General features: G+C 41.0%; 1 protein-coding gene across 3 annotated transcripts in view; it reads left to right on the top strand.

The window, feature by feature from the left end:
- LOC141051079 (uncharacterized) overlaps positions 1-2,352 on the top strand; it is a 43,598-nt gene extending 41,246 nt beyond the window's left edge. For all 3 annotated transcript variants that reach the window (XM_073547937.1, XM_073547938.1, XM_073547936.1), the window contains exon 7: positions 424-2,352. In XM_073547937.1, coding sequence (XP_073404038.1) covers positions 424-1,463 — 1,040 coding nt within the window. In that variant the 3' untranslated portion in view covers positions 1,464-2,352. The remainder of the gene's footprint in view (positions 1-423) is intronic.
- Positions 2,353-23,870: the final 21,518 nt, after the last annotated feature.

Raw genomic sequence — 23,870 nt, 5'->3', positions numbered from 1 at the left:
TAATAACTACACCAGAATTCTGTCTTCTGCTTTTGGATTTTTGAATGAAAACATTTTGCTTAATTTAGTCATGTGTGCTATATGCCAGTCATCACAGCAGCCAATTCTACAAAGATCAGAGATGAAGCACCAGAGTGGCAGCGCCGAAATGGTCAATAGAAATGTTGACTTCAGTACAGAAATGGAAAACTGCTAGAAAACTGCTCCTGGCCTACAGTGATGATCTATTGGTCCTATAGATCATCATGGTGGGCCAGGAGCAGTTGATCTACTTTTGGAATGTAAACTGCCTTGTCACCACTGTTCAGACAGTAGAATTTTGCTGCATAAGTTGTATGGACGTTATATATAGAAATTGTGTGTAGAAAATGTAATTTTAAGGTTATATTTGTCAAAAATAATAATACAGCTTATTCTTGGCAGGTGATTGTACCATGAGATCAATGGAACATGTAACATCGGCTTTTAGATCAAGTGATCTTCTTGTTACACAAGATGCATATGAAGAGCATGCCATAATCCAAGCTATACCATCAACTCTTCACATTGAAGATTTATCATCTGATCATTTTAAACAATTTCTATCATCTGATTTTTTAAAGACTGTTAAGAAAAATAAAAGATACAGAAGGGGTGTTGAAAATCAAAGAGCTCCCACAGGACAAAAGTCATTTTCATGTCCAGATTGTGGAAAAAGTTTTGCTCGCAAGTCCATTGTCGTTGCACATCAAAGAACTCACACAGGGGAGAAGCCATTTTCATGTTCAGACTGTGGAAGATGTTTTAACCATAAATCAGATCTTGTTAGACATAGTAGAACTCACACAGGGGAGAAGCCATTTTCATGCTCAATGTGTGGGAAACAATTTAGGCAGAAGTCCATTCTTGTTACACATGAGAGAACTCACACAGGGGAGAAGCCATATTCATGTTCAGAATGTGGAAAATGTTTTACAAATAAATCAAATCTTGTTACACATCAAAGAATTCACACAGGGGAGAAGCAGTTTTCATGTCTTGAATGTGGAAAATGTTTTATCCAGAAAATAGATCTTGTGAAACATCAGAGAACTCACACAGGGGAGAAGCCATTTTTATGTTCAGAGTGTGGGAAATATTTTAAGCAAAAATCAAGTCTTGTTACACATCAGAGAATTCACATAGGGCAGAAGCAATTTCCATGTCTAGAATGTGGGAAATGCTTTAACTGGAAAGTAGATCTCGTTAAACATCAGAGAATTCACACAGGGGAGCGGCCATATTCATGTTCAAAATGTGGAAAATGTTTTACAGATAGGTCAAATCTTGTTAGACATGAGAGACGTCACACAAGGGAAAAAATGTTTTCATGTTCAGAATGTGGGAAATATTTTACAGATAGATCAACTGTTGTAACAAATGAAAGAAATCAAACAGCAGAGAAGCCATATTCATGTTCAGAATGTACAAGGTGTTTCTCTTGAATATAAACATTTTCTAAACCTTCAGAAAAAAAATCTAAAAGTTGAAGAAGCCATATTCAGTCATATTTAAATTGTGAATGTTTCTTCCGACATCAAAAAAATCTATTTAAACTTCAAAGATCTACTTAATGTCATTTTTTAACTTCTATGATTGGAAAATTGCATGGCACATAGTTATTCACATGAGCACACAAGAAATAAAAAGTATTTTAGAGCCTAAATTATTAAGAAATGTAAGCAATTACCTATAATAATAATCTTTATATAGCGCCAACATATTCCGCAGCGCTTTACAGTTTAACAGTTTCAAAACACAAGTCAAAAGTAACAACGTTAACAGTACAATAATTAAAGCAAAATAAGACGACCCTGCTCATGAGCGCTTACAATCTACACTGAGGTAGGGGAGATACCTATAGACATCTGTTAGCCAAAGAAATAAATAGAATTCAGATAAAAAATTGATACATATACTGTGCAAAAGGTTTAGATGTGTAAAAATCCTGCAAAGTAAGAATGATTTTAAAAATAAGTTAGCTTATTTCTATCAATTAAAAAAAATGCAGAAAGAAACCTAAATCAAACCAATATTTGGTATGACCACCTTTTACCTTCATCTTGAATACAGTTTTTGAAAGAACTTGGCATGGAGGTTGTTCCAAAACTCTTCGAAAACTAACCACAGCTCTTCTGTGGATGTCGCTTGTGCAAATCCTTCTGTCTCTTCATGTAAATACAAGATATACTCAATGATTTTGAGATTAGGGCTCTGTGGGGTCCATATTTTCACTTTCAGGACTCCTTGTTCTTTACCCTGAAGATCTTAATGACAGTGACGGTATGTTTGGGGTTGTTTTCCTAATGCAGAATAAATGTAAAGCCAATTTGACATCTTCACAATTTTATTACTTGATAGATAAGAATCTGACTTCATTTCTCAGCATTGACCTATCGAAATCTGGCCAAAAACTTTTTCATGAAAGAATTGCAGCCAAAACCATACATTTGTCATGGAAACAAGGTCAAGTGACTCAACTATGCATGAATAAAAATGGAAAAAAAGGATAGACAAGAAGAGACAACTAGATTATTACAAGGGATGGAAGGCCTCTCGTATGATGAGAGGCTGGAAAAGTTGGGCTTGTTTAGCTTAGAAAAAAAGACATCTCAGAGGAGATCTCATTTATATGTAGAAACGTCATTGAGAATCAAGAGTCTATCTGGATCCCAGAAACTCACTCAGCTTTTATACACACACATTGATTACAAGCAAACAGATCACATTTGTGTCAACTTCTGTGCATGTTATCAGGCCATAATTACCAGTGTAGGTGAACTTTTGATCAGGGTCATTTGGATGTTTTGGGTTGTCATTATGATTTAAAAAGCGAAAACACAGTGGTCTGACAATAAATGGCTTCGCCCCACCACTAACCATGAGTGGAGAAAAAGTTTTGGTGTTATCATTCATATTCTCTGAAAAAAGGCCAAGAAAGCAAAAATTCTGCCAGGGTATGTAAACTTTTGAGCACAGCTCTATATAAAGTAGGGTCTTATCTGGTGGCAAAACCGCTCACCTGATGGAGTTGTGAGAGTCACAACTCCTGCATAAAGCATGTGAAGGCTGCTGGAGGATCATCAGTGGGGTTTGATGCAATAGAACGAGGAAGAAGTTTGTAGACCTTGAAACACGGAGATGCAAAAAAACGCCATCATACCACATCTTTGACCATGATCATACTTTGGACACTTGGCAGCATGGATTTTGATTTTGCCACATTCCTCATTCTATTGCAACTATGCATAAAAACATAGGAACTGGTGTACAGAAAAATAGCAGCAGGAGCTCTGAACTGTTGAGGGAAAAAGTGAAATATTTGGCTGTAACAGAAAGCAGTTTCATCACCAAAGGGCTGGAGAGCGAAACAATAATGAGAGTCTGCAGGAAGCCGTAAAGAATGGTGAAGGATCCTTGTAAGTTTGGGACTGTATTTTAGTAAATTGAGTTTTTGGATTTTGTCCGGATTTATGGTGTCCTCAATACTAAGAAATACAGGCAGAGACTTATCCATCAAACAATACCATCTGGGATTTATCCCACATACTCAACTTGCTTCACAGGGGACTTTAGCCCTTTCAGCCTCAAAGGATTCTGATATGTGAAACGCCATAATTGATTTGAAGCATCATATTGCGTCTATCTATACTAAACAAGACATAAAGCAATATCTACAGAGGGTGGAGGCAAAATACTATACAAATACATTCCCTCACTTCTAGCCTGTCACAGCTTACTGACAAGGTACAAAGATTAGAGGATTGTGTCATACAAGTTGTGGACCATCATCATGCTCATAAACAAATGCTAGATCTTCACAGCCAGCAAATAAACAGTGTTTAATATGATTGATAACCAAGAAAAATCGCACTAATATCCAGATAAGGGGTATAACTGAAAGAATCAATGCACAAGCGATTATGCCAACACTGCGGGCATTATTCTGTAATATCATTGGTGACCCTATTGATGAGCTGGAGATCAACAGGGCGCACCGTGCACTAGACCCTCGTGGCCCAGATCCTGAGCGTCCAAGAGACATGATCCGTGGCATACATTGTTTCAATGTAAAAGAGGCCATTATGAGGAAAGCAAGGTACTTGGGCTCGGTTAATTTCAATGGAAAACGCATACAGTTACTCACAGATCTATCTCGAATGACACTTGTTAAGAAAAGTATATTGAAACCATGCGGTGATGCCCTATACATTCACAAAATCTGATATATCTGACTGGCCATCTGCTCTACCACTGCCACAGAGAGTTCCAGTTATCGCATAAGGCATTCAATGGTTTAGGAACTTGATGGCGATGCATCTAGATGGGAAAGAAATCTTCCAGTCGTATGAGCTCCTGAAATGAATCTGGTCTTCCCTAATGAGAGAGAAAGTTTGCAGACGCTTACTTATTTCTTTAAGCATATAACTAGATATAGCTAAGTAGAGGTTTAAGTGCCGCTCTTCCAATATGTAGAAAGTCTCTGGTCATATACAGTGGGGAAAAAAAGTATTTAGCCACCAATTGTGCAAGTTCTCCCACTTAAAACCCCATAGATAACCTTTGGAGGGAGTTGAAAGTCCGTGTTGCCCAGCGACAGGCCCAAGACATCACTGCTCTAGAGGAGATCTGCATGGAGAAATGGGCCAACATGCCACCAACAGTGTGAGCCAACCTTGTGAAGACCTACAGAATACGTTTGGCCTCTGTCATTGCCAACAAAGGATATATAACAAAATATTGAGATGAACTTTTGTTAATGACCAAATACTTATTTTCCACCATAATTTGCAAAATAAATCTTGACAAATCAGACAAGGTGATTTTCTGGATTTGTTTTCTCATTTTGACTCATAGTTGTGGTCTACCTATAGAATCATAGAATCATAGAATCATAGAATCGTAGAGTTGGAAGGGACCTCCTGGGCCATCTGGTCCAACCCCCTGCTCAAAGCAGGATTCGCTAAATCATCCCAGCCAGATGTCTGTCCAGCCTCTGTTTGAAGACTTCCATTGAAGGAGAACTCACCACTTCTCGTGGCAGCCTGTTCCACTCATTGATCACTCTAACTGTCAAAAAGTTTTTTCTAATATCTAATCTGTGTCTCCTCCCATTCAGTTTCATCCCATTGCTTCTAGTCTTTCCTTGTGCAAATGAGAATAAAGTTGATCCTTCTACAATGTGACAGCCCTTTAGATATTTGTAGACAGCTATTAAGTCTCCTCTCAGTCTTCTCTTTTCCAAACTAAACATTCCCAAATCCTGCAACCTTTCCTCATAAGACAGGGTTTGCAGACCGGTCACCATTCTGGTCGCTCTTTTCTGAACTTGCTCCAGTTTGTTGATGTCTTTTTTAAAATGTGGTGCCCAAAACTGGACACAATATTCCAGATGAGGTCTGACCAAAGAGGAGTAGAGGGAAATAATGACTTCACGTGATCTAGACTGTATGCTTCTGTTAATACATCCTAGAATTGCATTTGCCTTTTTTGCTGCTGCATCACACTGTTGACTCATATTCAGTCTGTGATCTATTAGTATACCCAAGTCTTTTTCACATGTGCTGTCACTTAGCCCTATTCCTCCCATTCTATATATGTTTTTTCCATTTTTATTGCCCAGATGTAGTACTTTGCATTTCTCCCTGTTAAAAACCATTCTGTTAGTTGCTGCCCACTTCTCCAGTTTATTTAAATCTTTTTGAATCCTCTCTCTCTCTTCTCTAGTATTAGCTATCCCTCCTAGCTTTGTGTCATCAGCAAATTTAATCAGTTTACCCTCAATTCCTTCATCTAAATCGTTGATAAAGATGTTGAACAATACAGGGCCCAGGACAGAGCCCTGTGGTACCCCACTTGAGACATTCTTCCAACTGGATGTGCAGCCATTTACGACCACTCTTTGGGTCCGATCACTAAGCCAGTTATGAATCCACCTAACAGTTGCCTTGTCCATTCCATACTTAATCATTTTTTCAATAAGGATTGTATGAGAGACTTTGTCAAATGCTTTGCTGAAGTCAAGATATACTATATCTACAGCATTTCCTTGATCCACCCAATCAGTGATACCGTCATAGAAGGAAATTAAGTTAGTCTGACATGACTTATTAGTTACAAACCCATGCTGACTCTGTTTAATCACTTCATTCTTATCCAGGTATTGACATACATGTTGTTTAATAATTTGTTCAAAGATCTTTCCTGGTATAGAAGTTAGACTCACCGGCCTATAGTTACCTGGGTCCACCTTCTTCCCCTTTTTGAAGATAGGAACAACATTTGCTCTTCTCCAGTCTTCTGGCACTTCTCCTGTTCTCCAAGAATTTTCAAAGATTATAGAGAGGGGTTCAAAAATTTCTTCTGCTATCTCCTTCAGTACTCTGGGGTGTAATTCATCTGGACCTGGAGACTTGAATTCATTTAGGCTAGCTAAGTGTTTCCTCACTATCTTTCTGTTTATAGATATCCTGGATTCTTCTATTCCCTTAATAGGACAGTGAATAACAGTTGATGTTACATTTCCTTTCTGAGAGAAAACAGATGCAAAATAGGAATTTAAAAGTTCAGCCTTCTCAACATCCTGTCTTACCATTTCATCATTTTCATCCTGTAAAAATCCTATAGCATCTTTGACTTTTCTTTTACTTTTGACATATCCCCAAAATCCTTTATTATTGCTTTTGACATCTCTTGCAAGCCTCAATTCATTTTCAGCTTTAGATAATCTGATTTGTGCCCTGCAGGTTCTGCAGACAGCATTATATTCTTCTTTAGATATGCCTCCCTCTTTCCATTTTATAAACATTTTTTTCTTCCTTTTTAGCATGTGCTTAAGTTCTGTGTTCATCCATCCTGGTTTCCTTAACCGCTTCCTATTCTTCCCTCTTTTCGGAATTGTTAACAACTGTGCTTTGAGAATTTCATTTTTCAAGATTTCCCATCCTTCCTGGACATTTTTGTCTTTAAGGATATCCAGCCATTGGATCCCTCCAATTCTCTTTCTGAATCCCTTAAAATCTGCCTTTCTGAAATCTAACCTTGATGTCTGAGTCTTCACAGGTCTTCCGCCTCTAGTTATCCAAAATTCTAAAATAGCATGGTCGCTACCTCCTAGGGTCCCAGCCACTTTTACCTCCTCAACCATTTCCTCCCTGTTTATAAGGATTAGATCCAAGGTAGCAGTTCCCCTTGTTTTCTCCCTTACCTTTTGGAAGATAAAGTTGTCAGCAAGAGAGGATAAGAATTTCCTTGACCTGTTAGTTTTGCCTGAGAGAGATTCCCAACAAATGTCTGGATAGTTGAAATCTCCCATGACAACTATGTCATATTTTTTGGAGAACTTGACCATTTGATGCATAAAGAGTTCATCCATAGCTTCAGCTTGCACAGGCGGCCTGTAGTAAATGCCTACAATGGTGTCCTTTCCATTGTTCTGTCCTTGTATTCTTACCCAAACAGTTTCCACAGAACTCCCAGTCTCTGAAGCTTCAATCTCTGTGCAGATATACGCGTTTCTAACATACAATGCGACACCCCCTCCTCGTTTATCAAGTCTGTTTCTTGCAAATAAGTTGTATCCTTCTAGTCTTGTATTCCAATCGTGTGTATTGTCCCACCAAGTTTCAGTGATTCCAATGACATCATATTTCTTTTCCTGTGTTAGTAGTTCCAATTCTCCTTGTTTGTTGCCCATGCTTTGTGCATTAGTATAGAAACATTTTAGTTTGTGATTGGTTTCTCTTTCTCCAATATTTTTATTAATTAGATTCTTTCGTCTTTGTTCTTCCTTTCCACTTCTAATAGCAGAGTTCTCAATAGCATTTGTCAGGTGTATGGCTTTTTCTGGTCTTTTGCTTCCCTTCCCATGTTGTTCTAGTTTAAAGCTCTCCTTACAAGTGTAGCAAGGCGACTTCCAAATACATGTTTTCCAGTCTTCGTAAGGTGCACCCCATCTCTAGCAAGTAGTCCATCGTATAAGTAGTTCACTCCGTGATCCAGAAATCCAAATCGTTGCTGACGGCACCATCGACGTAGCCAGTTATTCACCTGCAGAATCTTATTCCACCTCCTTGTTCCATGGCCATCCACTGGGAGGATGGAAGAGAAGACCACCTGCGCTCCCAGTTCTTTCACTTTCTTGCCTAAGTCTTCAAAGTCTCTGCAGATGGTTTCCAGGTCGTTTCTTGCAGTGTCATTTGTCCCCACATGTAGTAGCAGGAATGGGTAGTCATCTGTAGGTCTGAAGAGTCCTGATATCCTGTCAGACACATCTTTAATTTTTGCACCTGGAAGACAACACATTTCTCTTGAAGTTATATCCGGTCTGCAGATAGCGGCCTCAGTTCCTCTCAACAGGGAATCCCCCATGACCACCACTCTCCGTTTCTTCTTCACAACATTTTTCTTTCTCCATCCAGGAGGACTCTGAAGGCGTACAAGGTTGCTGCTTGTTGGCAAAGTCTTATCCTGATGTATTTCTTCATTGTTTTCCTGCGTGAGAGCCTGGTACTGGTTTCTGAGCAGTATGGGTGCTGACTGCCTCCTGATCCTCCTGCTTCTCTGGGTCACATGTCTCCATTCCTCTGTTTCTTCAGGTGCACTTCGAATTTCTTCTCTTTCTGTAACATGAAGAGATAATTCTGCTCTGTCCAAGAACTCTTCACCTTCCTTAATGATCTTCAACGTAGCTAACCTCTCTTCGAGATTTTGCAACTTTTCCTCCAACAGGGACACAAGCTTGCATTTGTGGCATGTGAAGTTTGGCTTTTCCACTGGTAAGTCTGTGAACATGTAGCAAGAAATGCAGCTCACCAAATGGCTCCTGGCCTCTTCCATCTTGAGATTTCTTAAAAACGACGAAAGATGAGCCCAATTTCCTCTTTTCAGCTGCAACGGCCAAAACCCAGTGATCGTTGAGCTCGCGGAGACTCTTCACTTATCCCAGAAGGCACTGGGAATATGCAAATGATCTCCTCAAGACTCTTCCCCTGGTTTTCCGATTTCCTCTTTTCAGCTGCAACGGCCAAAACCCAGTGATCGTTGAGCTCGCGGAGACTCTTCACTTATCCCAGAAGGCACTGGGAATATGCAAATGATCTCCTCAAGACTCTTCCCCTGGTTTTCCGATTTCCTCTTTTCAGCTGCAACGGCCAAAACCCAGTGATCGTTGAGCTCGCGGAGACTCTTCACTTATCCCAGAAGGCACTGGGAATATGCAAATGATCTCCTCAAGACTCTTCCCCTGGATGTCAATTGCAGGCCTCTCTAATCTTTTTAAGAGGGAGAACTTGCACAATTGGTGGCTGACTAAATACTTTTTTCCCCACTGTAATATTATAGAACTGCATTTAAGTTGAGTTCACATTATATTACTGTAATATCAGGTTCTATTATTTTTATTATTATTATCAGCCTTCAGCTCAATCTTAAATCATGGCGACTTGATGGATGAGTGATCTGAAGGAAGATCGATTTTGTGCAAGCCTAGATAGGTCCACCAGGGTCTTCTCCACTATAGATGGACGAACAGCCAGTGTGTTGTGACTGTCACACAGCAGCGACACATGCAGCTGCGGCGCCAAACAGCTGATTATCGGGAGCGCTCCAGGCATCCGGGTTCCAGCTGCAGCTTCTTCATTAAGCATTATAGCTTGCCAAATAAGGAGGGAGCTGACGATGTTCGTTCATCTCTATTCTCCACCGATATCTTAATAGTATCAAGGTATTGGGTTGCTGGTCTTCCTCCTAACCTTGTTCCTTCTATTCTTCTATGATGCCCTACTCCAGTGACTGCTCTCCGTATGATGTGTCCAAAGTAGGAAAGTTGTAGCTTGGTCACTATAAATTCCATGTTGTACCCCTAATTGGAGCCCAAGTCTGAAAATTTCACTTGCGCCTGTAAGGGTACCGTTACACCTAGCGATGCATCAGCGATCCCGACCAGCGATATGATGCGGTCAGGCTCGCTGGTACATCGCTAGGTGGTCGCTAGTGAGCTGCCACACAGGCAGATCTCACCAGCGACATCGCTGGGGACGGGGATCGCTACTTACCTGTCAGATGCAGCGATCCTGACGTCCTCCCGCCCGGCTCCACGCTCGTCTCTCCACAGGAAGCGCCGCAGGAAGTGACCGACGAGGAATGGTCCAGGAGCTTCTCGCGCGATCAGCGATAACCAGCGGGGGAGCAGGTCGGAGGCAAGTATCAGATGCAGCGATATCGCTAGCAATATCACTGCAACGTCACAAAATCGGTGACTTTACAGCGATATTGCTAGCGATATCGCAGTGTGTAACGGGGGCTTAAAGCCAACCCCTACTTAGGGACTTGTCTTGGGATCTGCTTGTTTTGCAGTTTCCTAGTTCTTAATTTATTCATAGTTTCTAATCTTAGAGGTATAAATTAACATCTCTCAGCTTCTAATGTCTATATTTCCTCCATGTTGTTAACCTCTATCCTTTTTTACTTTCCTCCCCTCCCCATTTTTTTACATATAATATGGCGCAACTCAAAACTTACTCATTGAATGACGGAGGACTTAATGTTCCAGAGTAAAGAGCTTAAGTGTTTTATTTTGTGCCTAAAAATGTAAATTTGTTTCTTTCTTCTGGAAACCCATTTTAGAGGCGATCATATAACTCTGTTTACTAGCAGATATTATTCATCTTGGTGCCATAGTACAAATGCTATTTCGAAGTCTAAGGGGGTGAGTATAGGCTGCATACTATTTTAGAAACTCTGGCTGTCACAGAAGGGAGGTATTGTATGTGTTTAAGATCTCCTTCTATGCCAAAGTTTTGGTATCTCCCTAATTGTGCCCAAATTAAGACAATGCCATCAATACTTAAACAAAATTTTTTTTGCAGAAGGTGTTATTATTGCACTGGAGAAAGACACATTTTATCTAGCAATCCCTTGAAGATTAAAAAAAATCTAATTTATTCCAAACATTAAAAACATGACAAAAAGGAAAAAGAAAAAACAGCGGAAAATTTATAAAATCACAACCATAGTGGGTCTTAATCATACCATGCTTCTGGATTAAAGAGCCAATGTCATAAAGAGAGCGGAAGCGGAATGGCAATCAAAAATTACATGAGTTTCATAGAAAAAAAAGAATATATATATAAACATCAGTAAAGGGTCAGAAGGGAAAGCTGCTGACAAGAAAGGCATCTGCACAGGTTAAAGTGCCAACCTCCGCTGTAAGGTAGGGGAAAGAATGAGAGTGTGTAAGGAGGGCGACCGGGCTGCGGGTACCTGTACTGAGCCGGGTCCAGAACTGTTGAGGCTGTGTCCCATGTTAGGCTGGTTTCACATTAGCGCTTGTGTGCACAGCGTAGGGTTGTGTACTTTCCTTAAGATGCACATAGATCCACATGCATCTTGCGTACCTATATTTAACATTGTGTACGCAGGGACATGCGTTGTATGCGGATGCGTCCCCGACTCCCCGTGCATCGTTTTGACGTGCCCACCGAACGCAGTATGTTCCCCATTTAATTGTTTATCTCCCTGCGAGGAGTACCTTCACGGTTCAATTAAATTGTTAACCCTTGCTCTGCCTTCCTTGCGTCACTGCATCCCGCAGCCTGCTTACATGTGAATAGGGACAAAACTACAGTATGTCCCCAGAAGTCTTTTATTATCACAGTTGGGGTCTGTCTTTTGTGTTATATTTTTTCTTGTACTTGTATTTTATAAATTATAATTAAAAGTTATATTTTAAGATCCACCAAAGTACAAAAATTGTGGTGATTTGAAGTCTGTGTCCAAATGCATTATTTTAGTTTTCTAGTTGTGCGACCGACATAATTTTTTGCAGGCAATGCAATTGATGACTTACATAACATACCCAGTTTCGCAATTTAAAAAAGATTTAATAGAACAAATAGGTAGTATTTGATGTAAATTGGTTAGTTTTAGTATGTATTTACATATGTTGTACTGCGCTGCTGCACATGAAAATGAACCCTTAATCGATAACCATGTGTCACCTTTTATACGGTAGGGAAAAAAAGTTACATCTACCTATGATGTTAATTACAGGCCTCTCTCATCTTTTTAAGTGGGAGAACTTGCACAATTGGTGGCTGACTAAATACTTTTTTTCCCCACAGTAAACTAGGAGAAATCATATTGCCAATAAAATTACCTCGTCTCCCCACACATTTGATACCACTGGCCAATATTTATTAAAGATTCTCATCTTAATATAGAGTGGAAAGGTAGCGTAATTCGTTTATTAACCAAGAAAAAAAAGAAACAGCATGTACACATATGCATACACCAAAATAATATGCATGGGCAACAAACAAGGAGAACTGGAACTACTAACGCAGGAAAAGAAATATGATGTCATTGGAATCACTGAAACTTGGTGGGACAATACACATGATTGGAATACAAGACTAGAAGGATACAACTTATTTGCAAGAAACAGACTTGATAAACGAGGAGGAGGTGTCGCATTATAAGTTAGAAACGCATATATCTGTACAGAGATTGAAGCTTCAGAGACTGGGAGTTCTATCGAAACTGTTTGGGTAAGATTACAAGGACAGAACAATGGAAAGGACACCATTGTAGGCATTTACTACAGGCCGCCTGTGCAAGTTGAAGATATGGATGAACTCTTAATGCATCAAATGGCCAAGTTCTCCAAAAAATGACATAGTTGTCATGGGAGATTTCAACTATCCCGACATTTGTTGGGAATCTCTCTCAGGCAAAACTAACAGGTCAAGGAAATTCTTATCCTCTCTTGCTGACAACTTTATCTTCCAAAAGGTAAAGGAGAAAACAAGGGGAACTGCTACCTTGGATCTAATCCTTATAAACAGGGAGGAAATGGTTGAGGAGGTAAAAGTGGCTGGGACCCTAGGAGGTAGCGACCATGCTATTTTAGAATTTTGGATAACTAGAGGCGGAAGACCTGTGAAGACTCAGACGTCAAGGTTAGATTTCAGAAAGGCAAATTTTAAGGGATTCAGAAAGAGAATTGGAGGGATCCAATGGCTGGATATCCTTAAAGACAAAAATGTCCAGGAAGGATGGGAAATCTTGAAAAATGAAATTCTCAAAGTACAATTGTTTACAATTCCAAAAAGAGGGAAGAATAGGAAGCATTTAAGGAAACCAGGATGGATGAACACAGAACTTAAGCACATGCTAAAAAGGAAGAAAGAAATGTTTATAAAATGGAAAGAGAGGCATATCTAAAGAAGAATATAATGCTGTCTGCAGAACCTGCAGGGCACAAATCATATTATCTAAATCTGACAATGAATTGAGGCTTGCAAGAGATGTCAAAAGCAATAATAAAGGATTTTGGGGATATGTCAAAAGTAAAAGAAAAGTCAAAGATGCTATAGGATGATTTTTACAGGATGAAAATGATGAAATGGTAAGACAGGATGTTGAGAAGGACGAACTTTTAAATTCCTATTTTGCATCTGTTTTCTCTCAGAAAGGAAATGTAATATCAACTGTTCTTCACTGTCCTATTAAGGGAATAGAAGAATCCAGGATATCTATAAACAGAAATATAGTGAGGAAAGACTTAGCTAGCCTAAATGAATTCAAGTCTCCAGGTCCAGATGAATTACACCCCAGAGTACTGAAGGAGATGGCAGAAGAAATTTTTGAACCCCTCTCCATAATCTTTGAAAATTCTTAGAGAACAGGAGAAGTCCCAGAAGACTGGAGAAGAGCAAATGTTGTTCCTATCTTCAAAAAAGGGAAGAAGGTGGACCCATTCAACTATAGGCCGGTGAGTCTGACTTCTATACCAGGAAAGATCTTTGAACAAATTATTAAACAACATGTATGTAAGCACCTGGATAAGAATGAAGTGATTAAACAGAGTCAGCATGGTTTGTAACTAATAAGTCATGTCAGACTAACTTAATTTCCTTCTATGACAGAATCACTGATTGGGTAGATCAGGGAAATGCTGTAGCTATAGTATATCTTGACTTCAGCAAAGCATTTGACAAAGTATCTCACGCAATCCTTATTGAAAAAAATGACTAAGTATGGAATGGACAAGGCAACTGTTGGGTGGATTCCAAACTGGCTTAGTGATAGGACCCAAAGAGTGGTCGTAAATGGCTGCACATCCAGTTGGAAGAATGTCTCAAGTGGGGTACCACAGGGCTCTGTCCTTAGCCCTGTATTGTTCAACATCTTTATCAACGATTTAGATGAAGGAATTGAGGGTAAACTGATTAAATTTGCTGATGACACAAAGCTAGGAGGGATAGCTAATACTAGAGAAGAGAGAGAGTATTCAAAAAGATATAAATAAACTGGAGCAGTGGGCAGCAACTAACAGAATGGTTTTTAACAGGGAAAAATGCAAAGTACTACATCTGGACAATAAAAATGAAAAAAGCATATACAAAATGGGAGAAATAGGGCTAAGCAACAGCACATGTGAAAAAGATTTGGGTATACTAATAGATCACAGACTGAATATGAGTCAACAGTGTGATGCAGCAGCAAAAAAGGCAAATGCAATTCTAGGATGTATTAACAGAAGCATACAGTCTAGATCACGAAAAGTCATTATTGCCCTCTACTCCTCTTTGGTCAGACCTCATCTGTGTCCAGTTCTGGGCGCCACAGTTTAAAAAAGAAATCAACAAACTGTAGCAAGTTCAGAAAAGAGCGACCAGAATAGTGACCAGTCTGCTAACCCTGTCTTATGAGGAAAGGTTGCAGGATTTGGGAATGTTTAGCTTGCAAAAGAGAAGACTGAGAGGAGACTTAATAGCTGTCTACAAATATCTCAAGGGCTGTCACATTGTAGAAGGATCATCTTTATTCTCATTTGCACCAGGAAAAACTAGAAGCAATGGAATGAAACTGAATGGGAGGAGACACATTAGATATTAGAAAAAACTTTTTGACAGTTAAGAGTGATCAATGAGTAGAACAGGCTGCCACGAGAGGTGGTGAGTTCTCCTTCAATAGAAGTCTTCAAACAGAGCCTGGACAGACATCTGTCTGGGATGATTTAGCGAATGCTGCTTTGAGCTGGGGGTTGGACCAGATGGCCCAGGAGGTCCCTTCCAACTCTACGATTCTATGATTCTAATACAAGTGCATTTTGTCAGAATAATTATGGGAAAATAACAATTCCCACATTAAGTTGAGCTTAAAATATATTTAATAATTTTATTGTACCTACACGTTATGGAATGGAAAGTATGATGGTACTATTTATACTAGGCTATACAAGAAGGCTGGACTTGCCGAAAAAGAAGTAATAAAAATTGCTGGACGAATCATCCACAATCTTAAATAAGCAGACGATACAACATTGATAGCAACAAGCATAGTTGGAATGAATGACTCATTACGGAGTGTCAAGATGAAAAGCGCAATCATGGGTCTCCTGTTCAATACAAAGAAGACAAAGATATTGACTTCTGCTAGGTGCAACCGGGACACATTTGAGATTTACAGCAACAAACTGGAAGTTGAAAAGGACTTCAGCCTTCTTGGATTAATGATTACTCAAGATACAACAATGACATCAGAAGACAATAGGAGACTAGCTATGGGCAAATCAACAATGTAGTCACTGGACAAGGTCTTCAAATCAAGGAACATTTAAGTGGCAATGAAGACACAGCTCATACAAGTCTGGTCTTTTCTGTAGTTACATATGGATGCAAAATCTGGATTATAAAGAAACAGGACAGAAAAAGAATTGATGCTTTCGAAATGTAGTGCTGGAGAAGGATGTTTTCAATATCGTAGATGGCAAGAACCACAAACAAATCAATTTTGTATCAAATCAAACCAGATATGCCACTCAAAGCAAAGATCACCAAGCTACGACTTGCCTACTTTGGACACATAGAAAAAGAGCATTTACTGGAGAAGGATATCATGGTCGGAAGAATAGAAGGAACAGGGCGAAGAGGAAGACCAGATAACTGTGGAGAAGATCCTGATGGACCTCTCTAGGCTTGCAGAAGATCAAATCCATCGTTCAGCCATCAAGCCATCATGGCTCAAAATCGAGCTGAAGACCCTTAAATAATAAATTTATAATAGAACTAGCTGAAGAGCCCAGCGTTGCTCGGGCATAGTAACTAACTGTGGTTAGTTCTAACAATTTATAATGATTATATTGCATATAAAAACATTTCACATCATATATTCACCACTACAGATTTGCAACACAAATTAACTAAACGATTACCCAAGTATTGATAGTATTTTATTTTCAACTCATTCAAGAGCCTTTTGATAAACAACATTTTTGTTTTTTATTCCTTTCGGTGCAAAGATAAACAGGCCACGTAAAGTTGACCATGAGAAAAGCATGGAGATTGCAAATCGATCCAGGACTGTCCCTGAGCTTTGTTAATGGACATTGCTAATGTCAGTCGAAGTGGAAACTGGAGGCGTTTAAAATCAAAAGGCAAATCAGATGGAATGAGTGGAATTCTTGGAATGAAAATGTCCTCTCCTTTGGTACATTCTGTTGCTGAGCAGTGTATCTAATCTTATCCTGTGTGATACTGTCTGCTGAGCATCTAATCCTATCCTGTGTGAAAGATTCTTAGTGATTGGTTGCTATGAGACTGTTGCTTATAGCAACCAATCACAGCTCAGCTTTCATCTTTTAACCCCTTAGCGACCGCCGATACACCTTTAACGGCGGTAATTAAGGGTACTAAAACCACAGCGCCGCTAATTCACGGCGCTGTGGAGAAAGTGAATAGCGCCCCCCAGTGTCGGATTTTCTCCGGGGTCTCGGCTGCCGGGGGTAGCCGAGACCCCAGAGAACATGAATCGGTCGGTTTTTACCGACCCCGCTTTTGCGGTAGCCGTTATTAACCCTATAACGGTGACCGCAAAAAAAAAAGTTGCTATTTTACATTAAATTTCTCTTTCCTCTGATGTGATCGCACATCAGAGGAGAGAGAAAGAGGGTCCCCGATCCCCCCCGGTACCTCTCCGTGGTCCTCTGTCCCCTCCCGGTGGTCCTGCGTCCCACCGACGTCCTCCGGTGGGCGACGCCATCTTGGATCCGGAGAAAATGGCGGGCGCATGCGCAGTGCACCCGCCGGGAATCTGCCGGCTCCGGCTGGCAGATTGCATTCATTCATTTTGATCACGATGATAAACTATCATCGTGATCAAAATAAACAAAATAGTACATAATCCCCTGTTTATCACCCCCTTAGCTAGGCCAACATAACGAAATAAAGAAAATATTTTTTTTTTCAGTTTTCTATTAGGGTTAGGGTTGGGCTAGGGTTAGGCTAGGGTTAGAGTTGGGCTAGGGTTAGGGCCAGGGTTAGGGTTAGAATTAGGGTTAGGGATTAAGGTTAGGGTTGGGATTAGGGGTGTGTTGGGGTTAGGGTTGGAGCAAGAATTGAGGGGTTTCCACTATTTACCAACTTTGGGGGTCTAAAAATTGGGTCTAAAAAAATCACTTTTGTGGAAATAAAAAATACTTATTTTCACGGCTCTGCGTTTATAAACTTCTGTGAAGCGCATGGGGGTTCAAAGTGCTCACCACACATCTAGATAAGTTCCTTAGGGGGTCTAATTTCCAAAATGGGGTCACCCTGTTTAGGCCCATCAGGGGCTCTGCAAACGCAACATGACGCCCGCAGACCATTCCATCAAAGTCTGCATTCCAAAATGGCACTCCTTCCCTTCCGAGCTCTCCCATGCGCCCAAACAGTGGTTCCCCCCCACATATGGGGTATCGGCGTACTCAGGACAAATCGCACAACAACTGTGGGGGTATGATTTCTCCTGTTACCCTTGTAAAAATAAAAATTTGGGGGCGAAAATATCATTTTTGTGGAAAAAAAATGGATTTTTAATTTTCATGGCTCTACGTTATAAACTTCTGTGAAGCACTTGAAGGTTCAAAGTGCTCACCACACATCTAGATAAGTTCCTTAATGGGTCTAGTTTCCAAAATGGGGTCACTTGTTGGAGATTTCCACTGTTTAGGCCCATCAGGGACTCTGCAAACGCAACATGATGCCCGCAGACCATTCTATCAAAGTCTGCATTCCAAAATGGCACTCTTTCCCTTCCAAGCTCTCCCATGCACCCAAACAGTGGTTCCCCCCCCACATAAGGGGTATCAGCGTACTCAGGACAAATCGCACAATAACTGTGGGGGTATGATTTCTCCTGTTACCCTTGTAAAAATAAAAATTTTGGGGCGAAAAGATCATTTTTGTGGAAAAAAATGGATTTCTTATTTTCACGGCTCTACGTTATAAACTTCTGTGAAGCACTTAAAGGTTCAAAGTGCTCACCACACATAGATATGTTCCTTAATGGGTCTAGTTTCCATAGCATCATAGTATCCAATCACAGCTCAGCTTCTTTTAAACAGCTCTGGTGAAATGAAAGATGCTTAGTGATTGGGTGGGGCTATGTGGAGTGGGTGTGGCTGAAACACACACACACATACATACACTCATTTTTATATATATAGATTGTTAGAAGAATCGGACAAATAATCATCAAGATTTTTTATCTACAATAGTTTTAGCTCTGTGGAGTATTTGCATTGACTACAGGGGCCTTAACCAAATCACTGAAAAAATAAGTACCCCCTACCCCTGATCTCTGAGCTGTTTGATCGCCTGAAGGGTTCCAGAATCTTTGCAAAGCTTGACCTACGAGGGGCATGCAACCTGGTTCGAATTCGCCAGGGAGATGAGTGGAAGACGGCCTTCAACACCCGCAATGGTCATTACGAGTATCTCGTTATATCATTTGGACTCTGTAATGCTCTAGCAGTTTTCCAAGAACTGGTGAATGACATCTTCTAGGACCTGCTCTATACGTGTGTATACCTGGATGACATCTTGGTATTCTCTCCTGATCTGCCAACACACAGGAGGGACGTTTACCAGGTTCTACTAAGGTTAAGAGCAAACCGTCTCTACGCCAAATATGAAAAGTGTGTCTTTGAACACTCCTCCCTTCCGTTTCTGGGGTACATTGTTTCTGAGACCAGTCTGAAGATGGATCCCGAGAAGGTATCTGCTGTCATGAAGTGGCCCCATCCAGACGGTCTTAAGGCTATCCAGCGGTTTCTCAAGTTTGCGAATTATCGACACTTTATTTTGCATTTTTCTTCCCGGACTGCTCCTTTTTCTGCCCTGACCCGCAAAGGATTCCTAAGGAATGGACTACTGAAGCAGAAGAAGCCTTTCTATCTCTCAAGCAGACAATCTCCTCGGCTCTGGTACTGCATCACCCCAACAATAGCAAACAGTTCTTCCTGGAGGTGGATGCATCTTCCACAGGGGCTGGAGCCGTCTTCACTCAGAAGAATTCATCTGGTCGCATGGTGTCTTGTGGCATTTTCTCCAAACTCTTCTCAGCTCCAGAATGTAATTACTCTATTGGCGATGGAGAACTGCTCGCGATCATGCTTGCTCTGGAGGAGTGGCGATACTTGCTGGAAGGAGCATTGCACCCTGTTGTAATTTACACTGACTACAAGAATCTGGCTTATCTGCAGTCTGCTCAGTAGCTTAACCCCCGTCAAGCTAGGTGGTCTTTGTTCTTCACTCGCTTCAAGTTCACACTTCACTTTCGTCTGGCTGATAAAAACGTTAAGGCAGATGCGCTTTCCTGGTCCTTACAGGCCTCTGACCAGGAGGAGGAGCTTAAACATATCATCAAACCCTCCAAAATAATCACTGTCGCTCCGCTAGACTTACAGTATCTCGTGTACCCTCCGGTAAGACTTACGTGGTGGAACCTGACAGGAAGTGGGTTCTTCTCTGGAGACATTCTTCTAAGGTGGCAGACCACGCCTGATAGAAGAAGACTACTCTCCTTATCTCTCGACATTATTGGTGGCCGATCCTGCGCAAAGATGTAGCAAATTTTGGCTCTGCTTGTCCTTCGTGTGCCCTAAATAAGACTCCCAAACAGCTTCCAACTGGTCAGTTGCTTCCCTTGCCTGTGCCGTCTGCTCCCTGGCAGCATTTCTCCATGGATTTCATCATGAATCTGCCAGTGTCAGCTGGATGTACCATCATCTGGGTGGTGGTGGATCGTTTTTCCAAGATGGCTCATTTTATCCCGCTATCCAGTCTTCCATCTGCGCCAGTACTGGCAAAATAATTCATTCTTCAGATTTTTCATCTCCATAGTCTACCGCTACACATAGTCTCCGATAGAGGTGTCCAGTTTACCTCTCGTTTCTGGAGGGCCACCTGTAAGCTACTGGATGTTACTTTGGATTTCTCATCTTCTTACCATCCTCAGTTCAATGGCCAAGTGGAACGAGTCAATCAGATCCTAATTTTCTCTGGCATTTTGTTAATGCTCATCAGTGACTGGGCTGAACTCCTGCCTTGGGCCGAGTTCTCTTACAGTAACCATGTGAGCGAGTCTAAGGCCAAATCTGTTTTTTTGTAGTCTACGGTCAACACCCCAAAGTGCTGTTCCCTGTGGCTGTCACCTCCGATATTCCAGCTGCCAATTCCCTCGTCAGGAACTTTTATAAGATCTGGGAGGACACCAAAGTGTCTTTGGTAAAATCCTCCAAACGGATAAAAAGACACCTTGATAAGAGACGTCTGAATTCACCTCTTATCTCCTGGAAATAAGGTCTGGCCATCATCTATGTATATCCTCCTCAAGATGCCATCCTATAAATTGGGTCCTCACTTCATTGGTCTCTTCGAGGTGTTGAAACAGATTAATTCAGTAGCCTACAAACTCAAACTCCCAGCCTCCTTGCGAATCCCCAATTCCTTCCATGTGTTTCTTTTCAAACCTGTTGTCCTCAGTTCATTCTTCAAGGTTCCTGGTGCCACTCCGACTCCTGTCAGCGATGAGGACGTTTACGAGGTAGAGAACATTTTGGCCACCATGAAGGTAAGAGGAAATAACTTCTTTCTTGTGGATTGGAAGGGGGTTGGTCCTGAGAAGAGGTCCTGGGAGCCCAGAGAGAACATCCATGCTCCTCTCCTCCTGGAGAAATTTCTGACAGGCTTGAAAAAGAGGGGGCATTTATCATTGCACTATCCAACAATCCCAAACAACTCTTTGACACTTTTCATTTTCTCCTCAATCCAAGAGTACAAGCCCCCACCACCAACCTCAGCTTTGGCTATCTGGCCAGTTAATTCAAAGAATAAATTGAGCACATCTGACAGGAAATTATAGCTCACTTACTGTCTTTGATCCAGTCACTGAAGAAGTAAACAGTCTACTTGCATTTTACTACCTGCACCAGAGTCCCTATTCCCCCACATCTCCAGTTCCTTTCACCTATCTAAAATATTTAACCTCTCTCTCATCTGGTATCTTTCTCTTTTCATTTAAACACACCAGCATATATCCATTACTGCTACTATAGATCTTTCTCTCATCTTCCCTTCATCTCTAAACTTGTGGAATGCTTGATCCACTCCTGTCTAATCCACTATCTCTCAAATAACTCTCTTTTTGACCCTCTACAATCTTGTTTCCTTGCTTTATAGTCTACTGAAACTGACCTCACTAAAGACTCTAATGATCTACTAACAGCTAAATCTAATGATCAATATTCCCTGCTGATTCTCCTGGGTCTCTCTGTAGCATCCAACACTGTGGATCACCAGGTCCACCTCAGTTCTAACAGTCTCAAATATACAGTTTTCTCCTGGTTCTCCTCCTACCTCTCCTACCAGGATTTCTCAAGGGTCAGTCCTAAACTCCCTCTTCTCCTTTATATACTGCCCTTATTGGACAAACCATCAGTAGATTCAGTTTCCAGTACCATCTTTATGCTGATAACACCAAATTATACACCTCTTTTAAAAACATCACCCCCGTATTACTACAAAATATCAGTGATTGTCTTTCTACTGTCTATAACATAATGTCCTCTATCTAAAGCTGAATCTGTCAAAAACTGAACTCCTTGCGTTACCTCCCTCCACTATCCTACCTATGCCTGATATTGTCATTTCCATATGTGGTTCTACCATTACCCACAAGCAAAATGGCTGCTTTCTTGGGGTCTGTGGTATGGCAACTGGTCATGTGGTTAATGGGCTCTATGTATTACAGAGATGGATGGCCCTGTGATGGAAGCCTGGGCTTGTTTTGCGCAGCAGACCTACTGCTGAGGGTTTTGCTATACATTTGGAAGGCTTCCCGGTGACTTGAAAGATGGGTGGGTCCAGTCACCTACATACCCCACCCAAGATGGAGCCTGTGTGTTTGTGTGCGGGCAGCAATGCTGGCTAGTCTGAGCCAGAGTGAGGAGGACTGTGATATTCCTCCGGAGAGGACGCCTCTGAGGATAAGAGGTATCCAGGAACCTGTGCGGTCATCACGGACAGGTAATGGACACTAATCCGTGTTAGGCACACTGGGCTCAGCGAGGACCGTGGGTTCTAGGAAGCTGAAAGGTGGCCGGACGATGCACAGGGTGCTGCATGTTACCAAGTACCTGAGATTTGGTTTATGCTGTGTATTGAAAAATTGAATGGACTTGTTTTTAACCCTGAGTGTCCCAGCATATTCCTCCAAGACCAGCCAAATGAGTACTCCCCGTCCACAGATAGTGGAGACTTGTTACAGGGTCACTATTGATTCAGATTTTCATTCATCCACTACATCCAACCGCTCTACCGATGCCTCTAACCTGAATCAGTCACTGCACTGGTTGCCCATCTGCTACAGAGTTCAATACAAACTTATCACTCTCATCGACAAAGAGCTCCGCAGTTCAGCATCACCCTAGATCTCCTCACTCGTCTCAGTCTAGCATGCTACCCGTGCCATCCATCTGCTAATGAACTAAGACTAATATCCTCTACAATCTGAACCTCCAACTCCCATCTCCAAGACTTCTCACGTGCTACGCCATTTCAGTGAAATGCACTACTCCGGACACTTCTATTAATCCCGAATATCCAGTTTTAAGCATGCCCTAAAAACGCACTTCTTCCTTCTTTGGCATATCTCCTCATGACACTTATCTACTGTAACTATCCCTGTTTTGCCCATACAAAATTTTTGTCAAAATAAGAACCCTCATAGCATCTGTTCACACACCCTCCACTCACTTATTAACCCTCTGTGTCTGTACTTGTAGTGAGACTGTCTGGGGATCGGATCATGCAATGTTATGTGAATCCCCCTATGTATTTTATTGATGGCTGGACTGTACAGTACATTCATTTTTTATCATTCACCTTTTGTGTCTCCCCTGTTTCCTCATAGATTGTAAGCTTGCAAACAGGGCCCTCACTCCTTTTGGTATCTGTCAATTTGTGTTTTTTTGTAATGTCTTTATTGTCTGTACATGCCCCCTCTAAAATGTAAAGTGCTATTGAATATGTTGATGCTATAAAAATAATAACTATTATTATTATTATATAGGTTGGTAGATGAACCAAGGGAGATAATCTGCTGGTTCCAGTTCTGTCAAATAGACCAGATACAATTTCAGATCTACAAGTAAGGGAGCATTTGGGCTGCAGCGAACATAATATGGTAGGTTTCAAAGTAATATTTTCCCTAAATAATTCCCTACACTGCTCCCTATCTAGCTAATCCCAAAATGTGTTGTTTTTTTTTTACTGCACTTTGACAGGAGTCTCAAAGTGGACGTCACACTAGATTGAGGATGCACTCAATTCCCTCAAATGTCTATAACCTCTCCTGGAATAGGAAGTCATCGGGGGCAACTACTTGGACAACTGGTGCCAGTTGTGGTGCTTCTACTTTCAGATCACGCATTTTCATTTCCAGGTGCCATATGCATTTTTTGTTCTTTAACATTAACCTGTCCTTTTCAACTTTTTCTTTTACTATGATAGAATTAACTTTTGTCT

Source organism: Dendrobates tinctorius, unplaced genomic scaffold (genome assembly GCF_039654945.1).
Source record: "Dendrobates tinctorius isolate UK_male_01 unplaced genomic scaffold, ASM3965494v1 ptg000155l, whole genome shotgun sequence".
NCBI lineage: Eukaryota > Metazoa > Chordata > Amphibia > Anura > Dendrobatidae > Dendrobates > Dendrobates tinctorius.
This window is presented reverse-complemented; position numbering and strand designations above follow the sequence as displayed.